The 17,676-nt window shown below is 40.0% G+C and overlaps 1 protein-coding gene across 1 annotated transcript in view; it reads left to right on the plus strand.

Moving 5' to 3' along the window:
- Positions 1–15,363, plus strand: part of adgrl2b.1 (adhesion G protein-coupled receptor L2b, tandem duplicate 1) — a 124,795-nt gene extending 109,432 nt beyond the window's left edge. Inside the window, exons 19-22 of the mRNA XM_017309888.1 lie at positions 881–1,009; positions 4,080–4,176; positions 6,144–6,269; positions 13,239–15,363. Coding sequence (XP_017165377.1) covers positions 881–1,009; positions 4,080–4,176; positions 6,144–6,269; positions 13,239–14,110 — 1,224 coding nt within the window. The 3' untranslated portion in view covers positions 14,111–15,363. The remainder of the gene's footprint in view (positions 1–880; positions 1,010–4,079; positions 4,177–6,143; positions 6,270–13,238) is intronic.
- The last annotated feature ends 2,313 nt before the right edge of the window (positions 15,364–17,676 follow it).

Here is a 17,676-nt window from a genome sequence, read left to right on the forward strand (position 1 = left end):
TATAAAATGGAGCCTATTTGATAGTCTCTGTAGTAGATGCCCACTCCTCTCATATGAAGGTACAGAGACCTTGACGTACAGCTCAAGACAGGAGGGAATAAAATGCAAATAACAACTGTTTGTCATTTTTTACCAGTATATTGCTTATGCTGTAATATTGCTTGAGTCGTGTTTCTTAGTCTCAACTCACCAGAGAATGTTTTTGGTTTTTTTTGTTTTTTTCCACCTTTACATAACTGTAGGTCTGATTCCTTATGGCTTTGCTTCAACAACAGCTTTTTCTTGACAGATCTGTGGATTGACATTAGTCTTGTTTTCCACCTCGGTTGCGGATCTCCAGAGTTACTGAGTAGTTACAGCTACCCAGTCGCATCTGGCCGCAGTAGGTTAAACACAATTTTATTTAAAGGTATCAAACTAAAGAGAGCTTTATGCAAATAAATGCGAATGTCACAATTGTTCAGAATTTTACTAGTTWAAAAAATGTATTGGCTACATATACATTTTATTATACGAGAAGGAATTTTAAGTGGGTCAAATCATAGCTTGCAGATAAGTAACAGATTACATGTTTTCCCATTTAACTCCAAATTTCACTTAATTTAAGCCCAACACACTCATTCTCCAATGTGGATAATTTATATTYTCACAAATATTTTTCCCACTTAMGCAAAACAGATATTCGAGGGGAGGCTTTAATTTGTAGCGTGTTACAGGTTTCCTGTCATCCCAGTTCTTGAAGGTTTGGCATTTAAACTGCTGTCGGCTGGCTGCCAGTAGATAAAGATTTGGGATTTGCACCTCTCCCCGAGGAGAGGCGGATGTGTCAAACTCTATGTCCGTGTGTTCAGTTTGTCCTAATCTTTTTGCTGCTCTGCAGGTCCGGAAGGAGTACAGCAAATGTTTCCATCAGTCCCAGTGCTGTGGCGCTCTGCCTTCTGAGAGTTCCCACAGCTCGGCCAAGGCAGCCACGTCTCGATCCACAGCCCGCTACTCCTCTGCTACACAGGTAGGCCAACGGGAAGCAAGCAAGAGTTTAAGCTACGAAAAGATGTCTGTGAGGATTTCAGCAATATTTCAGCGGCTGTTTTTTTCTTGATCTTTTTTTGCTTTTTTGAAGAACATGTTGAGTTATTTTGCTACATTTTTATGTCAACAAATCCAGCTGAAAGGTTTAAACCAATAGTCACTTAACCTTCAAGTGTTGAGGCYTTTTTCTCACGTGTGACTTCAGTTGAAAGCACATGGTTACATACACCATGCACTTTCTTTTTCCTCATTGACTAAATGTTTCCTAGTTTATGTCAGTTAGTTTCTTATACTTYATAAATGGCAAAATACTAAACCTCYAAATTCAGAAGATGTCATACATAACTTTAATATTTGATAGGATTGCCTTTTAAKCTGTATGACTTGGGTTAGGAACATTCTGGATTTCCCTCTGCAAGCTTTCWCTCGATAGTTTGCTGGCATTTTGGCCCTTTCCTCCTGACAGAACTGGTGGAACTTAGTGAGGTTTGAAGACCTTTTTACTCTACTGCAAAAATGTTATTATTGATGAACGCCATGGTAACAATATGACTTGACTAAATAGTGAAATATTTAACTCAACAGTGATATTTCTGCTTTTGCAAACATAAATAACATTCCAATTAAGATTGACTTTTACCTTCTAAAACTTCGTTATGCTGCATTAAACAAGGGTCAGCAAATGCTACTTAAGCACCATGTGTTGAGCAACYTGCATGCATAATACCTAAATAAAATGGTTTGTTCCTACAGTTCTTTGCATGTTTGAAATTGCAATACACTTCTACTCYTATAAAGATAAATGTAAACTATATTCTGTGACTTGTTTTGCCCAATACTTTACTGTTTGAAGGATGATTTTGGTCTTGCAAGCATCCCTGTTTTCTCTCCAAATGTAGCAATGGTCATCATAGCCAAATACTCCAATTTTAGTGAAATACTTCAAACACTTACATTTTTCCAAATTTTAGGGACAACCGGAAATGCCTTCAAAAATTCATTTCTTTTCGCTCAAGTGCATTTTGCAAACTGTAATCTGTCTTTTCATGCTGCTTTCGGAGCAATGGCTTCTTGCTCGCTGAGTGAGCTTTCAGCTTGTCTCGGTACAGGATCCATAACGACTCTCTTCCCAGCTTCTGCCAGCATCGTGTTTGCTTTTCTCTTTAATATTTGTGYTCTTTTAATGCTTTTGTATCTCTGTCTGGTTGAAGAAATTTAATACAGAAAAAAAAAAGTTTAGTAGTATTTATTGTGATTATTGAGAAAACCCATGTAGGACACAACAAGATGTGTTTAAAAGTAATAAAAAAAAATGCTCTTGGTTATTTTCTAAATCTAATATCTTTTGAAGTCCTCGTGAAGGCGAGGCATTTTTTACGATCAGAGTCTGACAGAAGGAAATGCCTCTCAGCCAGATAACGAGTGAAAGATTTACACATTTTCAGAAAGCAGTCGCCATCGTCTGTCAGCCGAGCTTGTCAAAATAATGACGCGAGTAGATATATTCGGAAACAAATTACAGCCACGACTGTTACGATGCTGTGCAAAACATGTAAGATGGTTTATTTGGTTACACAAGTCAGATCAAGCAAGAAATACACATGTCASAATTTTATAGATAGGTTAAACCGTTTGTCATTTTTACACTTTGTTTAGTTATGTGAACAACAAAGCATGCAGCTCAGTTTCGTTCATAAAGCCAATACRTATTAATATAATTACATCTCCTTTCTGATTGTTGAGCCGTAGATTATATTTAGCATTAGGAAAATCTCTCACATTTGGATCAATTAGCTTGTTTTACAAATATTGAACCAGAGTAAAGCTCCCTCCATACTGACTGGGACCTCTGTTAAAGCTGTTTAAAAAGCCTTAAGGCCTTTTGTTCTCTTCCTTTCAGCTCCCGCAACAACTTTTCTACTCGATTAAAGTCTGCGGACTGAGGTCGGCAYACAAGGTCTTGTGTGTGAGCTTGTGTACTGATTTGACCAAATGTTATTATTATATTTCAAAAATTCCGGTGGTACTAAGGTCTAAAGTATCTGAGATCTTTAGTCGTACTAAGAATCTCAGATGCTTTGGGTAAGATACAGACCCACAGCATTACTGGTCTCCCACCATGTTGTGCACTGGGCATCAAGCGCTTTTCTAAAAGTGGCGTTTCATATGAGACCTATGGCTGTTTTTTGACATCAATCTCAGACCTCCATTTAATTTTAGATGGCACCTAAAGGTTCTACACTAGATTCTGCTTACTCTGTAAACTTTGCAGGTCTTTTACCTCCTCCCTAGCCATTCTTCTTAGTGAGAAGTATAGCAACATAAGGCTATGTTATTTTATGCGTCCTCATTTCTCACTTTAAAGAGAGGCCGAAAAATGTTTGGCTCTCTGTTTTTTTTGTTTTTTTTTGTGGGGGGGGGGTTAGATTCACTGATCAACTTAAAAAGCAAAGTACAAATAAAAAAATTTGAAGGTTATGGAAATTGTGAATAACTTCCCCAACGTTAATGAATACAACACGCATCAAAGCAAGTTTTAAACTGTGGCAATTTCGCTTGATTTCTCCAACCTTATATTATTATTTTTTTTTTTATATATATATATATATGATTTTCTGAAAAGCATCTGCTCTGAACTTAAAACATGGGCACCCTGTGGGAAAGAATTGCTGCTTATCCCACTTATGWTATCTGCTCCAAAGACTTTGTGAGGTCTCATTTAGGGAGCGCCGCTGGGAATTCGGTGGCTGCCTCTGCTCTCGCTGCTCGGAGCAGAAGAGAGCAGCTCAGAGTCAAATTACAAACCGTAAGATTCTCAGTGGCTCCAATTTTAGGGAGCAGTCGAATCAATAGCATGTTGTGGAGCTTTGTGATACACAAACATGTCATCAGCTAGCGCGTCAATTAGATCCTAATTTATAGAGAGTATGGTCTGAATCACAAAACCACACAGCCACTCAGGCCTGGGGACCAGAAGCCTTGAAACATTACAGCGCCATGTTGAGCACTAATCAGCGGCTGCTTTTTTTTTTTTTTTTTTGTCAACGCAGAGCCGCATCAGGCGGATGTGGAACGACACTGTGAGAAAGCAGTCGGAGTCCTCCTTCATCTCAGGCGACATAAACAGCACCTCCACGCTCAACCAGGGTAAGCAACTGCTGCCTCCGTCATCACCAGACGAGACACGAGCTCTGTTCTCTTTGTGATGAAGCTCTGAATTAACAGTAAACACTTCAATGGATGCAGCCTGCATCGCTTCGTGCTGACTGAGGGGAGAGGGAGATAAGGCCCGATTTCATGCCGCTTTTCTCCAAACGAACAATCAGATGCATTAAACGCTCAAAGCTTTGCAGCATTTTCTCACTTGTCTCTGCTCGCTTGGACTAAATAAATGGAAAGAAACAGACAAATAATAATATATTTGCAGTGCCTCCCCTCCTAGAGACCCTTTTTCGTTTTGTCACATTACAACTACAAGTGTGTGTGTGTGTGTGCGTGTGTGTGTGTGTGTATTAATGTGTTGTTAGACCAAGCCAAAGTTGGGTAAAATTGTGAAGCAGAAAGAAAATGATACAATTTTCTTTTCAACTAAAACTCTGAAAAGTGTTGCATGCATTTATTCCAAAAAAAAAAAAAAGTCCTGTTAAACATCCACTATATAATTTTTATATAGTTCAGTTCTAGTGTGAATGAGGTTGTTCTGCCCTTTAAAGCTTTGTTTGAGAACTTCACTGAACAAACAGCATATTTAAGAACATGTCAAGTCAGGGATAAAGATGTGGAGATGTTCAAGGTAGGGTTAGGTTAAAAAAACATCACAAAAAGGGAACAACTCAATAGGTAGAAGTGAAAACATACCAAGGGCAAGGAAGAATTTAATCAGAAAAACATCCAAAATGCTAATGGTAACTGGAGGAGCTGCAGAGACCCACTTTTTGAGTGGGAGAATACACCGACAGGACAGATATTAGTTGTTTGGGCCAAAAGAGGATCAAGACAAACTCCACTGATGAAGAAAAGCCAAGTAACCCACACAGTCAGCATGTGGAATAAGGTGATCTGGTCAAATGAGTCCAAAATGTACCTTTCGAGCCCTCATGGAAAATCTGTGGTTGTATGAAACTCCACATGACTCTTAGGAGACCAACGTCGGTGTGAAACATGGTAGTGGCAGCATCATAATGTGGGGATGCGTTTATTAAGCAGAGCTGATAGGAAGATRGAGATTCAGTCTCTAAATTTGCAAAGCTAGTCAAGACTTACAGCATCGCTGCCACTACAGCCGAATTCAGATGCATACTACAGTTTAATGAAAAAAACTATTTTGTTAAAAGTTGCAACAGAACAAAATGTAGAAAAGCGGTTTATCGCTTTGTTGTGAAGTTTATCATGTTATAGATCAGGACTAAAGATACTGTCATCCCAAAGTGACTTTGAAGGTAGAAGAAGAGGACGGAGAGGAGCAAAGTCGAATGGGGGTCAGAGCAAGCTTTGGGAATTATTCCAGCATTATGAAACCCAGGAACCGGACTCTGCCAATACAGATTTGGCTTCAGCTCAGCACTTTTTTTTTTTTTTTTTTTTTTTTTTACAGCGATCCTTGCCAATACAGAGTTTCTCAGCGATTCATTCTAATAACTTCGGATGTGTTGTTGCATTCCCGAGAGCTTAGAAAAGCGCATGATGGTTGATGAGGATACTGTGTTATTTGTGGTAGGCCGCATGGATATGTTTCGTCTGCTGTCTCGAATGGATGAGTTTGTTTGGATGAATCTGCCTCGCATAAACATTGCAGCTGATTATGTTGCCAGGCTTTGGTCAACACTTGTCCCTATAATGCTGTTTGTCAGCTGCATCGGCGAGCTGTTTGAGTAACGGCACGCCTTGACCAGCGTTTCCGCGGCTGCTCCGTCCGCTGCACAGACGGAGCAGAGGCCGTAAATCTTCTGCGGCGAAAGGTTCCGCACAGCGAGTATCAGTGTTTGTTTATGGAATCTACCCGACGCGATCCCGCAAAAACCCTAAGAACATGCAACCTTGAGCTCACTTCCTCTACTGTTTTCACCTCCTAATTCTTTCCCCTTTTTTCTGTCTCTTCTTCCTGTTTATTGCAGGGATGACTGGCAACTACCTCCTAACTAACCCCCTCCTCCGAACCCACGACACTAACCCCTATAACAACCTCCTGGCTGAAACGGTGGTGTGCAACACCCCCTCTCCTCCGGCCTTTCACTCCCCAGGTGCACATCCTCTACCCCTGCCACCTCACTTCTTCTCTTTGTCTTTGCACAGATTTTTTGGTTGTTTCGAAAGCACACATGCGACATTTTGAGAAGTGTTCCCCTTTCTGGAAAAAGAGACAGATTGCAACCACTTTCATGTCGAGTCTGTTAAAGCTACAGCCAGCTCTTTATTTTTTTAAGCGTGAAGAGTGAAAACCTGGCTCTGGTTTCAAAGTACACCTACCAGCACTTCCGAGGCTCAATAATTAACATGTTTTATCCTATTTGTGTAAAAACAACAGGTTGTTAGGGTTTAACAGCGAGCTGGAACATCAGGCGAAGCAGCCTCAATAACAAAATCAGCCTATCAGGACCTTAAAAGCGCACTAATTAACACTTTATATCTCATTTGTTTAAGCCATTGGAAAACAACAATTTGCCATTTTGGGGTGGGTTATCTGCCAGTCTTGGAGCRGAGCTGTTCCCAGGCAACCAACTAAGAGAGAACGAGAGCGAGAGAGAAAGAGAGAGAGAGAGAGAAAAGAAAGTTAACGGCCTTTGCCAGAGGAATTATTCCAGCAGGAAGTTGTCTTTTTTATACATTGCACATACTTGTGCAATTAATAAATGATCCTGATATCAAGTGTTAATTAGGGAGCAGTAAAGGTGGCTGCAGCTGGGCCGTGTTGCCTGGTTAACAGCCTTTATTCTRTATGCTATTTTAGTCTCTGCAGCTTCATATTCAACAGACGAATCTTGAGAGTGATGTCACTTTTCTCATCCGTCTCCCTGCCAGAAAACAAATTCTTCTCAAAATGCCAAACTGTTCCATGAAGTATGTTGGATTTTTCTATTTTTCTTTTTTATATGTGAAAGCAGTGGAGACTGAGACTGTGACATGGCATAACTGAACATGTTCAAACTAATTATACAGACTCTACCTTTCGTCCTTCATGGCTCGCATCTTCTAAGTGTTTTATTTATCGTTACCTAGTTTTCCCTTTTTTATAATGGAGCTCAACATCAGAGTATTCTTATCTGGTCTACTTAGAAGTCATGTGGGAATTTGTTTTTGGTGAACACAGCTGCAGCATATTAGTCCAGATTATTTATATATGCGTATACATATATTTTGTTTTCGCCACCTGACAAGTAAAATATCCAAGGGCAGTCTGGGGAAAAAATGGGATTAGATTAGTGAAGATTTGTTTGCCCATCATTCAGTTCCCATTCATCCACCCATCCATTGGTTTGTCCATTATCCACCCACCCATCTGTTGGCCTCCATCCACCCAGCTAACATTCAGGCATCCACTGAGTTCCCTATCATAAACCTTTTATTATCCACCAACGTGGATATTTCATTTATGGAGCATTGGGCGTCGTCACACAGTGACAACTTATTGAAATCTCGACATTTTTCCGAAGACGAAACCTGATTTGGAACAGCGCTGTGCATTGTGACCTACTTCCTCTCTTGCAGAGTGAAAGAAGCCCAATCAGAGGAGGAAAAAAACAGAAGCTCGTGACGCAATGCGGGCAAAGTTACAGGCCTCTGTTATTTCACAGGCACTTGATGATAAAAAGGGAATACACAAGGCGGCAGAATGGCAAAAGTGTGTACGGAGCGGCTGTGCCGATTAACCTGCTCCAGTCTCTGTTGTTTTGTGCTGCGAGCTAGCTGGCAGCACAATGCGCACTTCATGCATAGAACTAATGAAGCAGAGCTTGGACCGAGCCACTGCTGAACTACTGAAAACCAGATGCACTTTTTGATTACATTTTTTTTGTTTGTTTTTTTTTTTTTTCAAAATTGATTAATTTAGTTTTTATTGAGGTGAGTTCCTCTGCAGCCAAGCAGCTCAGGTGCATAACTTAGCTGCTGTTTTCTATCCCTAAAATGTTTACCTGCCTAATCTGTGTAGAATAATTGCATTTTAACTCTGGCGCACAGGAGACAGATAAAAAGAGGGAATATTTAATTACCGGGTAATTCTSAGTGTGTGAGCATAAATCCTTGCCTTACACACTTTTTATTTTTTCCCCTCCTCCTGAGGCTATCCTCTGTTGTTATTTGTGTTCAAACACACAGGCAAAACAAAAGAAATAGTTCACATGCTTATAAACGGGGGGGGGGAGTCTAGGATTTAACATATGGAAAATAACGTTAAGGGAGCTGCAGCGGCGTAACACACAAATGTCAAAACCTGGCGCRAAGATCACCAGCCAAAAATGAAATACGCATAGAGAGAAGCTGTCAAGCTCAACACAGGCGTATACTAAGTTTGCCTGCTATAGTCATTACACTTAGCTCCTGGAAAAGGATGAGCCTGTCCTCCATTATAAGTGTATTAATACAAAGTAATATTCTGCAGATGTTCGTCTGATGCAGTAAAAACTGGAAAGAGAGAGCATATTGAATGAATCTCTGCTGGAACGTTTCCCAGAGTGCAGCTGTCGCCATGTCCAGTTGAATTCTGTTCACATCATTTCCCTCCCTTTCCCGGTAGACAATACCTGTCTGCAGTAAAAATAAATAAATAAAAGTCCAGGTTGCATGCAAAGATAAATGTACATTTTGAAGCAAAGTCTATCCAGACACAAGTTTGAAAACCCCCACAGCCACCAGCACCCCGACCTTGACTTGCATTTTGCTCTTTGCACTTAATTATTTTACTCATTCTAGAATATATATATATATATATATATATATACATTTTATTTTTTTACTTTGTGTATTTTTTTGACATGCATGTTTAAATTCAAGATCTTACCATTTTTTTTCTTTTGTTTGCCAGGAACAAAATATATTCAACTCGCAATAAACTGTCCTGAATCCAGACGATTAACTAAATCAGCAACAAAATACCTTGAAACTAGTTCAGTATCCTCACAAGTTAATACAATTAGGTTATTTTAACTACTTTTATTGAGCCGCTCTGGATAAGTTCTTGCATAAATGCAGGCCTGGCTGAGAACCTTTATCAGCACTCCACTTTCTCGCTGCTCGTATGATCCCTTCTGATGCCGCCCTGGGCAACTGCCTTTTGTTGCTCAATCAAAATCTGCTACTGACGCCCAGCTGATCAAGTGAGGGATATTCCAGAAATGTCTCATGGTTAAACTGTGCAATGTCCAATGAACAGTACATAAAATTTACAGCTGCACCCTCAAGCCACAACCTCAAAATAGCGTAAGTGTAATCTGAAAGCGATGGGTATAATTTGAGATCTCAGACAACCCCCCATTAAAGTTAATAAGGGCTGGTCCACAGTCACCTTACTCTTTACTCTCTGTACTTTTTTGGCACTTTCCATAAAATACTTTTTTTGCTTTTTAACTTATTTTTGGTTATTTGAATTCATTTTCTGATTAGCTCAGTTGAGACTTGACACTGACACGCTGTCCTTTTGTTCGCCTGAAACGATAAAAACCCAACACTTCAATCACATTAAGTCCTCCTAAAAGCGAACGAGGCACTTCCACTTCAATCTTTARCACTTACACTATAATTCAGATGCAGCCTGTGGAAAACCAGAGTCATTTTTGGTAATTTGTATATGTTCTACATTGTTCGTATAGAAGCGGGACAAACTCGTTTTATCTAAGAAGTCTCTTGCTGATGTTTTATTTTGTTTTGTGTTTTTTTTTTTATTATTTATACGGAGCCCAAATATTATTCATCAACCTGAATAATATTTTGGGCTTTTGCATTTAACACATTTTTTTCAGGGTTTAGTGTTTATGTGACAAATAACTTCAGTGAGTTTTGAAAACGATTAAAATATTGTTTTTTTTTCTGTAACTTACACAGGGAAAAAAAAWATATTCATACAGACTCAAATATATCCCTACATCTCTACCTACATTCGGTTAAATGTAGTCTTCAGCAAGCTTGTGGCATAGCTGTTGGTTGAATATTGACAGCACTTCTTTTTAACCCTCCCAGATCTTATCAAAACGCTCAGGAGGGGCATTAGAAATGTCATGGTCAGACAGCTGGGAAAGAGGAGTTCTACCTTCAGACCGTCAGTTTCCTAAACCACACATAAAAAAMCTTGTGGGGTCTAAGTGACCCATCTCTTAAGACCGTGGGAGGTTTAAATACAGTAAAGCTAATTTAAATGGGTGCATTTTCCTTCTGCCTTGGAACCAGCTGTAGTACTCAAATTTTCAATGGGGTTGCAGTACAGACTATTCCAAAAGGCTGATGTTTACCTACTTTATATATTCCAAAACCATTTTTATTAGTTTTTGGAATCATTTTCTTGTGGAAAAGTTTGCAGGAAGTCCTTTTCTTCCTATTTTCCACCCATTTTACAAGAGTCCAAGTACCACAGGCAGCATAACAAATTGCACACCTGACAGTTGGCACAGTTATCTTAGACTAGAAAGCCTCAAAGCATCCTTTTTCTCATGGAGGCTAAATATTTCAATTTACAAGTCAGAGGATGTTGGGCACTGGTGTTCCATCAGCATGCTGTTATAACGGGTTTAAATTGAGTTCTGGCTTGCTCTTGCACTCTGTTTCTTTCGTCGRAGATAWTAGTTCTGGTCAAAAGTGAAAACTTGGTCTCAGTTATATCTTCCATCTGGTCAGCGACCCCAAACATGCATCAAAACTGGCTTTAGGAAGGATGAACACTCTAGTTTTTGCCTTCTGGAATTCCCCAAACTCAACCCTGTTGAAAATGTATGGTCTTATGCGTTAAAGCTCGCTGTGTGCCAGGAAACTAACCACTTTAAATTAGCTCTACCAACTCTGCTAAGAACCGTGTTCAAACATCCAGTCAGAATTTTGCCAGGAGCTTGCTGGTGGCTACAAAAAACTGTGTGGTTTCTCTGCAACTTCCTGAGGGACAGTAGTTTGAACATCAGTAGGGGTGTCTGTACGTATTTGAACCTGGATATGCAGTTTTGAGCCTGTGTGCATACCATAGTCCATAATAAATTTCTGTTTTTTTTTGTTTTCTTTAATTCCCCGAAGTTGTTTCTTCTACATTCATTCTTCTCCCCCAAAAATGTTTTTAATAACGTCATTAAAAGCCCCAAAATGAATTTAAAATTCATGTCRGAGATAAGTGTACGTAAAGTTCTGACACAGGCTGTACATATGCTTGCCGCTGAATCTTTTCACCTGCAGAGTCCCTGGATTCAGTTGTTTTTTTCTGGCTTTTACTTCTCAATCTGGCGAACAAATACACGCATGTTTCCATTCAACTTAAACACTTGAAAGAAAAATCAACTTGCGGTTTGAAGGACRCAGCTGAATCCAGGTTGAATGTTACAAGCTTCCACTTTTGTCTTATTTCACTAATTTTGTTATTTCTGCTGCAATTGAAAGAGCATCTGTTTTCCTTTTTTGTTGTTGTTGTTGTTGTTGTTTGCAAATCAGCTGTTCTTAGGCCTGATAGCCTGAGCAGACACACTTGATGTGAGTGGTGGCAAAGTGAGTCATTGCACGGTGTCTGTGTTTCATGCTGTGAGGGGGCCTGCCGCTGTTCTCATGGGGCCCCCGGCGTAAAAGAGGTGGCTGGCCATCTGTGTTTGACATTACACTCTAGTCTTGCCTTCTTTTACCAGGTGGAATGTTTTATTCATTGTGGATGACACATTTTCTCATCCCCTCGTTTTCATCTACTTGGGTTATGCGCATCACCTATTTTTCAGCCGTTTTTGCTGCTGTGATGTTACCTGGTCATGAGCTACTTTGGTGTATGTTGTTGTTTTAAGTTTTAAGTCATTCTTTGGTCTCATTCTTCCAATATTGTTCAGGATAATTTCTTATATTGGCCCGAGAACGTCRTCTCTAATGAGGACGAGCATGGTGGGAAGATAATTGGTTCCCCTTTGARTTTCATGTTGTCGCACTTACATGAAATTAAAATCAAACCTCAGATCAAAAAGCAAAACTTTAAAGTGTCCTGAGCAGTATCAGCTGGAGTGCTTTGCAAAAATATTAACATCTCTTGAACTTTTAAAATTTTTGTCATGTCCTAATTATAAATTCCAATGCATATTGGGATTTTATTTGCTAGACCAACACAAAGCAGCTCATAACTGTGAAGCTGAAGAAAATTAGACAGCTTTTTAACTAAGCAGCACATTTTTACTTGTACCTTTACTTTGATTTTACTTAATAAAATCCAGTGCAAACAATTAGATACAAAGGAACGCATCAGAAAGGTCAGGGATAAAATTGTAGGGGGGATCTTAAAGCAGAGTTAGGTTATAGAACAAAATCTCAAGCTGCGAGCGTCTCACGGCGCTCTGTTCAATCCATCATCTGAAAATAGAGAGTATGATTCTACTGCAAACACACCTGGACATAGCTGTCCATCCACACTGACAGGCAAGGCAAGGAGAGCATTAATCAGAGAAGCAACCAGGAAGCCAGTGCTTACCGTGGAGAAGCTGCAGAGATCAACAGCTCTGGTGGAAAATATGTGAGCAGGAAAAATGTTATTTGTGCATCCTGACCTTTAGGAGATTYGGGGTGGGGGAGCAAACATGCTCTGGTCAGCAGGGATCAAAATTTAACTTTACCACCTACATGCATAAGCAGAACCCTGACATTGCACAACTCTCTGAATACACCATTACGTTAGTGAAACACGGTGGTGGCAACATCATGMTGTGGTGTATTTGTGCYGTAAAGTCCAGATCTAAATCCAATTAGGAACCTGTGAAAAGACWTGAAAATGGATGTTCTGATATGTTTCATGAAGAAATAGGCAAAAAATGTYCATCTAGATATGCCAAACTGGATAGAGACAAGGCYTTATAGCTTCAATTCTCCACATTGTGTTGGTCTATCACRTAAAATACCAAAAGACTGATTGATTKTGCCTCTACACAACAACATGYACACAAGTTCAGGGGCTATGAATATGTTTGCAAGACCCTTCATATGTGGATGGTGTGGTGGTTTTCTTTCTTGACATGAATGAAATTATATCTTACCTGCTTTTCCGCCTTTCGTTCTAGGACAGCACTCCCTCAGCAACAGCAGGGACATCAGCGCCATGGACACCCTCCCCCTCAACGGCAATTTCAACAACAGCTACTCCCTGCGCGACGATGACTACGAAGCCGTGGGTGTTCGAGCCCCTGGTGACCTGGGGGGCCTCAACCTGGATGACGCCGCATTTGAGAAAATGATCATATCCGAGATTGTCCACAACAACCTCAGGCCCCGCGGGGCCCCTAAAGCTCGCAGCACCCCAAGAGAGAGGGACCGTGCGCCGCCTCCCCACACCAGGGTGACTGTGGACCAAGGAGGGGGTGGGAGCGGGAGCGAGGATGATGCCATCGTGGCAGACCACACGGAGGCCTCATCCCCGCAGAGAGGTGGTGGAAGAGGAGGCCACACCACCCTGGAGCTGCTCCTGCACCCYCACCACAAGGAGGTGCTGGAGGCCCCCCTCCTTCCCCAAAGGACTCACTCTCTACTCTACAGCGCCCAGAAGGCTCCCAGGCGCCTGGAGGGCCACAGCGGCCATGGCTCCGAGACTGTTACCGCAGTGGAGGACATGGGCTCCCAGTCACCCAGCAACAATAGAGACTCTCTGTATACCAGCATGCCAAATCTGAGAGACTCTCCGTCGCCRTCAGCTTCGCCGTACCCGCCGGAGGAGGGGGAGGAAGAGGAGGAGCTCTCTCCCTCACCTCACAGCGAAGGCGAGGATGCGTATCACAAGAGCATGCCCGAGCTCGGCGACGCTCCGCAGCCGCTGTCCTACTACCACATAAACCGAGGCACCAGCGATGGGTGCATCATCTCGCCCAGCACTGAGGACTGTGAGCAGGACGGAGACGCCCCGAGCGATGGACAAATGCAACTGATCACCAGCCTCTGAGAGGGAATGCAGGGTTTGGGCATCTCTGTCGCACAGGTTTGAACAGCTGGGTGCTTTCTGGTGATGTCAAGAGAGCCTAGTGGGCCTGGCTCCGCACATGCCCTTCCTGTTCRGACAGGAAGTGAAAAGTCCCCGGATTGGGAATAGGAATGAAAGACTTTAATTTTTTTTTTTGCACAGAGATCTCATTTACACACAAGACACACCCAACTGAGGCCAGACAAATGTGGTGCTGCGGCTGCTCTGCTGCTGGACTAATGAGGTGCAGAGGATAACACAGAGGCCGCAGTTTCAAAGATAAGTCTGGTGTTTCTGTCGTACTGAGAGAAAAATCGAAGAGTAAGGGATTAAATAAAAAAATTTTAAACCTCCAAGCAAAGAACCATGAAGCTCTTGGCATATTCCTGGGGGACTTTGCAGAACCAGGGTGCTTTTTAAGTCGAGAAGTGCAGAACAAGAACTAGTGAGGCTCCACTTACACCGTCAGGACTGTAAAGTTAAGAAACCACTAATTCAGACTCAGGCCTTATATTTTTCTCTATTGCACAATTAACTGTTGTACATGTAACAGCTGAAAAAATATATATATTTTGCTGTACCACTAGTGTAAAAAGTAAAAACAAAAAGACAAAGTGAAAAAAAAGATAAAGAAAAAAGAAAYGGCAAGAATTCCGTAGTTATGCCCTTTCAATGTTAAAATTCTTCAGACAAGGTTAATCAAACTGTTGGAAATGTGCTTTTTTTCCCTCTCACACTTGACTTGTTGTAGAATGTTTGAATATTAAAAAAAAGGAAAAAAAAAAAAAGAAGTTTTGAGACATCAGTTCATATGAAACCATGTTCACATCTCTGCTTGTGAAGTGTTTTTTGCTTTTTACGAATGATGAGTTTTTCGCCAGTAGTATATTTGTTGACACCGGGCCACGCAAAGACTTAACGTTAGAACGAACGAATTGGATCCCCGTGTAATTTATTTGACTTGAAAGAAACTTTCAGTTTTGACTCCTTTCCTTCCATGCCTTTGCAGATTTTGCAGGTTTTCTTTTTTATTCTTTTGCAAAAATGTTTCATCCTTTGACACTAATTAATTTATTAAGTAATTAAAAAAAGAAAAAGATCATGGTTGGGGAAGTGTGAAAAGACATTGCCGCACTGATTAGGTTAATTTTATTTCTTTTGTAAGAGCCCATCATCAACTGGTATTTAATTCAACTCCTGTTTGATATTAAATAAATGTGAAACTTTTTCTCGTTCGCAGAAATCTGGCTGCTCTTTCTTATCTTTTTTTTTTTTCCATTTGTTTCTATGGTTAAAAAAAATGCTCTCTGTTCATGCAAATATGAAACTGTTCTCTACAAATGAATATGTGCATTAAATCCACTTGTGTTCAGCTTTGTAAATATTACCATCTATCAGGGGACAGCATTTCATCTGAATTGACCTTTCAATGCAACACACAAACAAAACAAAAAAAGAGCCCATGCCGTTCTCACGGCAACAGTTTCTCCCTGCTCCCATTCTGTCTCATTCCCTCTGTGCTTTCCCTCTCTTCTGTATGAGACATCTGTTGTCCGTCTGTAAAGTCTGTCCGTTTTATGTCCAGTAACAGCGGTGTATTTGTATCCTCCCCCCTGTGGTGGAAATGGGTTTTTTAGAAATGGCAGCTGACGAGTTGCACATGGCGTCTTGATTTTTCTTTACAGCATGCGATAAACTGTGCAGTATTTAAGAGTTAACAGATACCCAGTTTTTATAATGCTGGACTAATGGAGTGGATAAGAAGGAAGCAGATGGTACTGGAGAATATAGACCCATTTATGCTGTTCTTAAAAAAAAAAAAAAAAGAAGGCAAAACGTTTCTGAAAAATTGTGGAATTGTGAGTTTTGTTTTGGGGGTTTGATGAATGTACAGGTGCATCTCAAAGAATTTGGATGTCACTGAAAAGTTGCTTTTTCACTAATTCAGCTAAATAATGAAACATGTTGATACGWTATGCACATTTTGAGTCTTTATTATATAAAACAAAACTAATATTTGATACATAAGTATCATGTTTATGCCSTGTTGTGGCATGCAGAATCATGAGAAGACTTTCATTAAAAAAAAAGAAGAGCTAAAGAAGCTTGTTGAATAGACTTCTGACACAAGTAGAAGAGGTTTATATCTTGACAGTTTTTATTAGGCATCATTTCATTAGACATTTCTKWWTWAWTTTTTTTTTCTTTTACTATTTATTGATCTCAATTTAATTTTCAAATTYAAGGCTTTATTGTCTGTAAGCCATAAAAATCATAATTTGCTAAAATGAAGCCTTAAAATATTATTCTGCTAGAATCCACAGACAATGAGCCTCGAATTGATTTCTAAATATTTTTGTTAAAAAAAGGGAAAAAAAAACAAGCTTATATTTGTGCTACTTTATGCCCATAAATAAAGTGATCTTATGCAAGAAACCATCAGAATGGTGCAGCAGTTTTAGACTGCTCTTTATTGCATATTTTTTATTCTTATGCAAGATTCCACAAAATCAATGTTTGTTGTTGTTTTTATTGTTAATGTGAGATTGTTAATCTGGTTGCTATGTGAAACCACTTTTTTTTTTCCAGTCGGTTATAAAGTCAGGAATTTTACATTGTAAATTTATTATAAGTATTCCAAGTGATTTTTTTTTTAAGTAAGAAAAAAAAGTACAGACTCCTTTAACTTTTGGTTCATTACATCCATGTTACAAACAAAACCCATGATGTGTTTAGTTGGTGGATTATGTGACAGACCAACACAAAGAAGTTTGAAGACCACTTCAGTGGAAACATAATTCTACATTGAAATTCTTTCCTCCCAAATAAAAATCTGAAACGTATGGCGTGTCAGTATTCAGGCCCTTCTAGATTTGTTACTTGGAGCCATATTTTGTTGCAATTACARCTGCAAGTTTTTTTTTAACTTGCAGTCTGTTTAAGCGTCCAGATGTACATATTTGTACATCTGGATGCTAAAATTTCTGCCCATTCTGATCAGCTTCCAAGTCTCCAAACCGAACATCAATAGGACTAAGATCTGTACTTTAGCCAGTCCACTCTGCAATGATCCAACTGTCCCGTTGTAGCTCTTGCTGTGTGTTTAGTTTTGTCCTGGCAGAAGGTGAACATCTGCCCCCGTCTCTAGTCTTTTGCAGCCTCTGACCTGGCTGCCCTGCATTTAGCTCCATCCATATTCATATTAACTCTGACTAGCTTTCCTTCTCCCTGCCAAAGAAAACATTCTCCTTAGCACGATCCTGTCACAATCCTAAACTTTTGCGTCATCTATTCATGTTTGTCGCTGTAAGATGACTAAATTTGGAGGTTCAGGAAATGGAAGTAAAACGATAAAGYACGATAAAACATTTCAGAATCCCACTTTGTTTATATGCAAGTGTGGAATCTTTCCATTTATAAAATTCCCCACAAATATTTCAAATATTCATGTTTATTTATAAAGAGAAACAATGCATAAAATGCAAATCGATTTAATTTAAGAAAATAGCTTAGGGGCCAAACTTGGCATCCAATTAGATTCTTTCTTG

Source organism: Poecilia reticulata, linkage group LG17 (assembly GCF_000633615.1).
Source record: "Poecilia reticulata strain Guanapo linkage group LG17, Guppy_female_1.0+MT, whole genome shotgun sequence".
Lineage (NCBI taxonomy): Eukaryota > Metazoa > Chordata > Actinopteri > Cyprinodontiformes > Poeciliidae > Poecilia > Poecilia reticulata.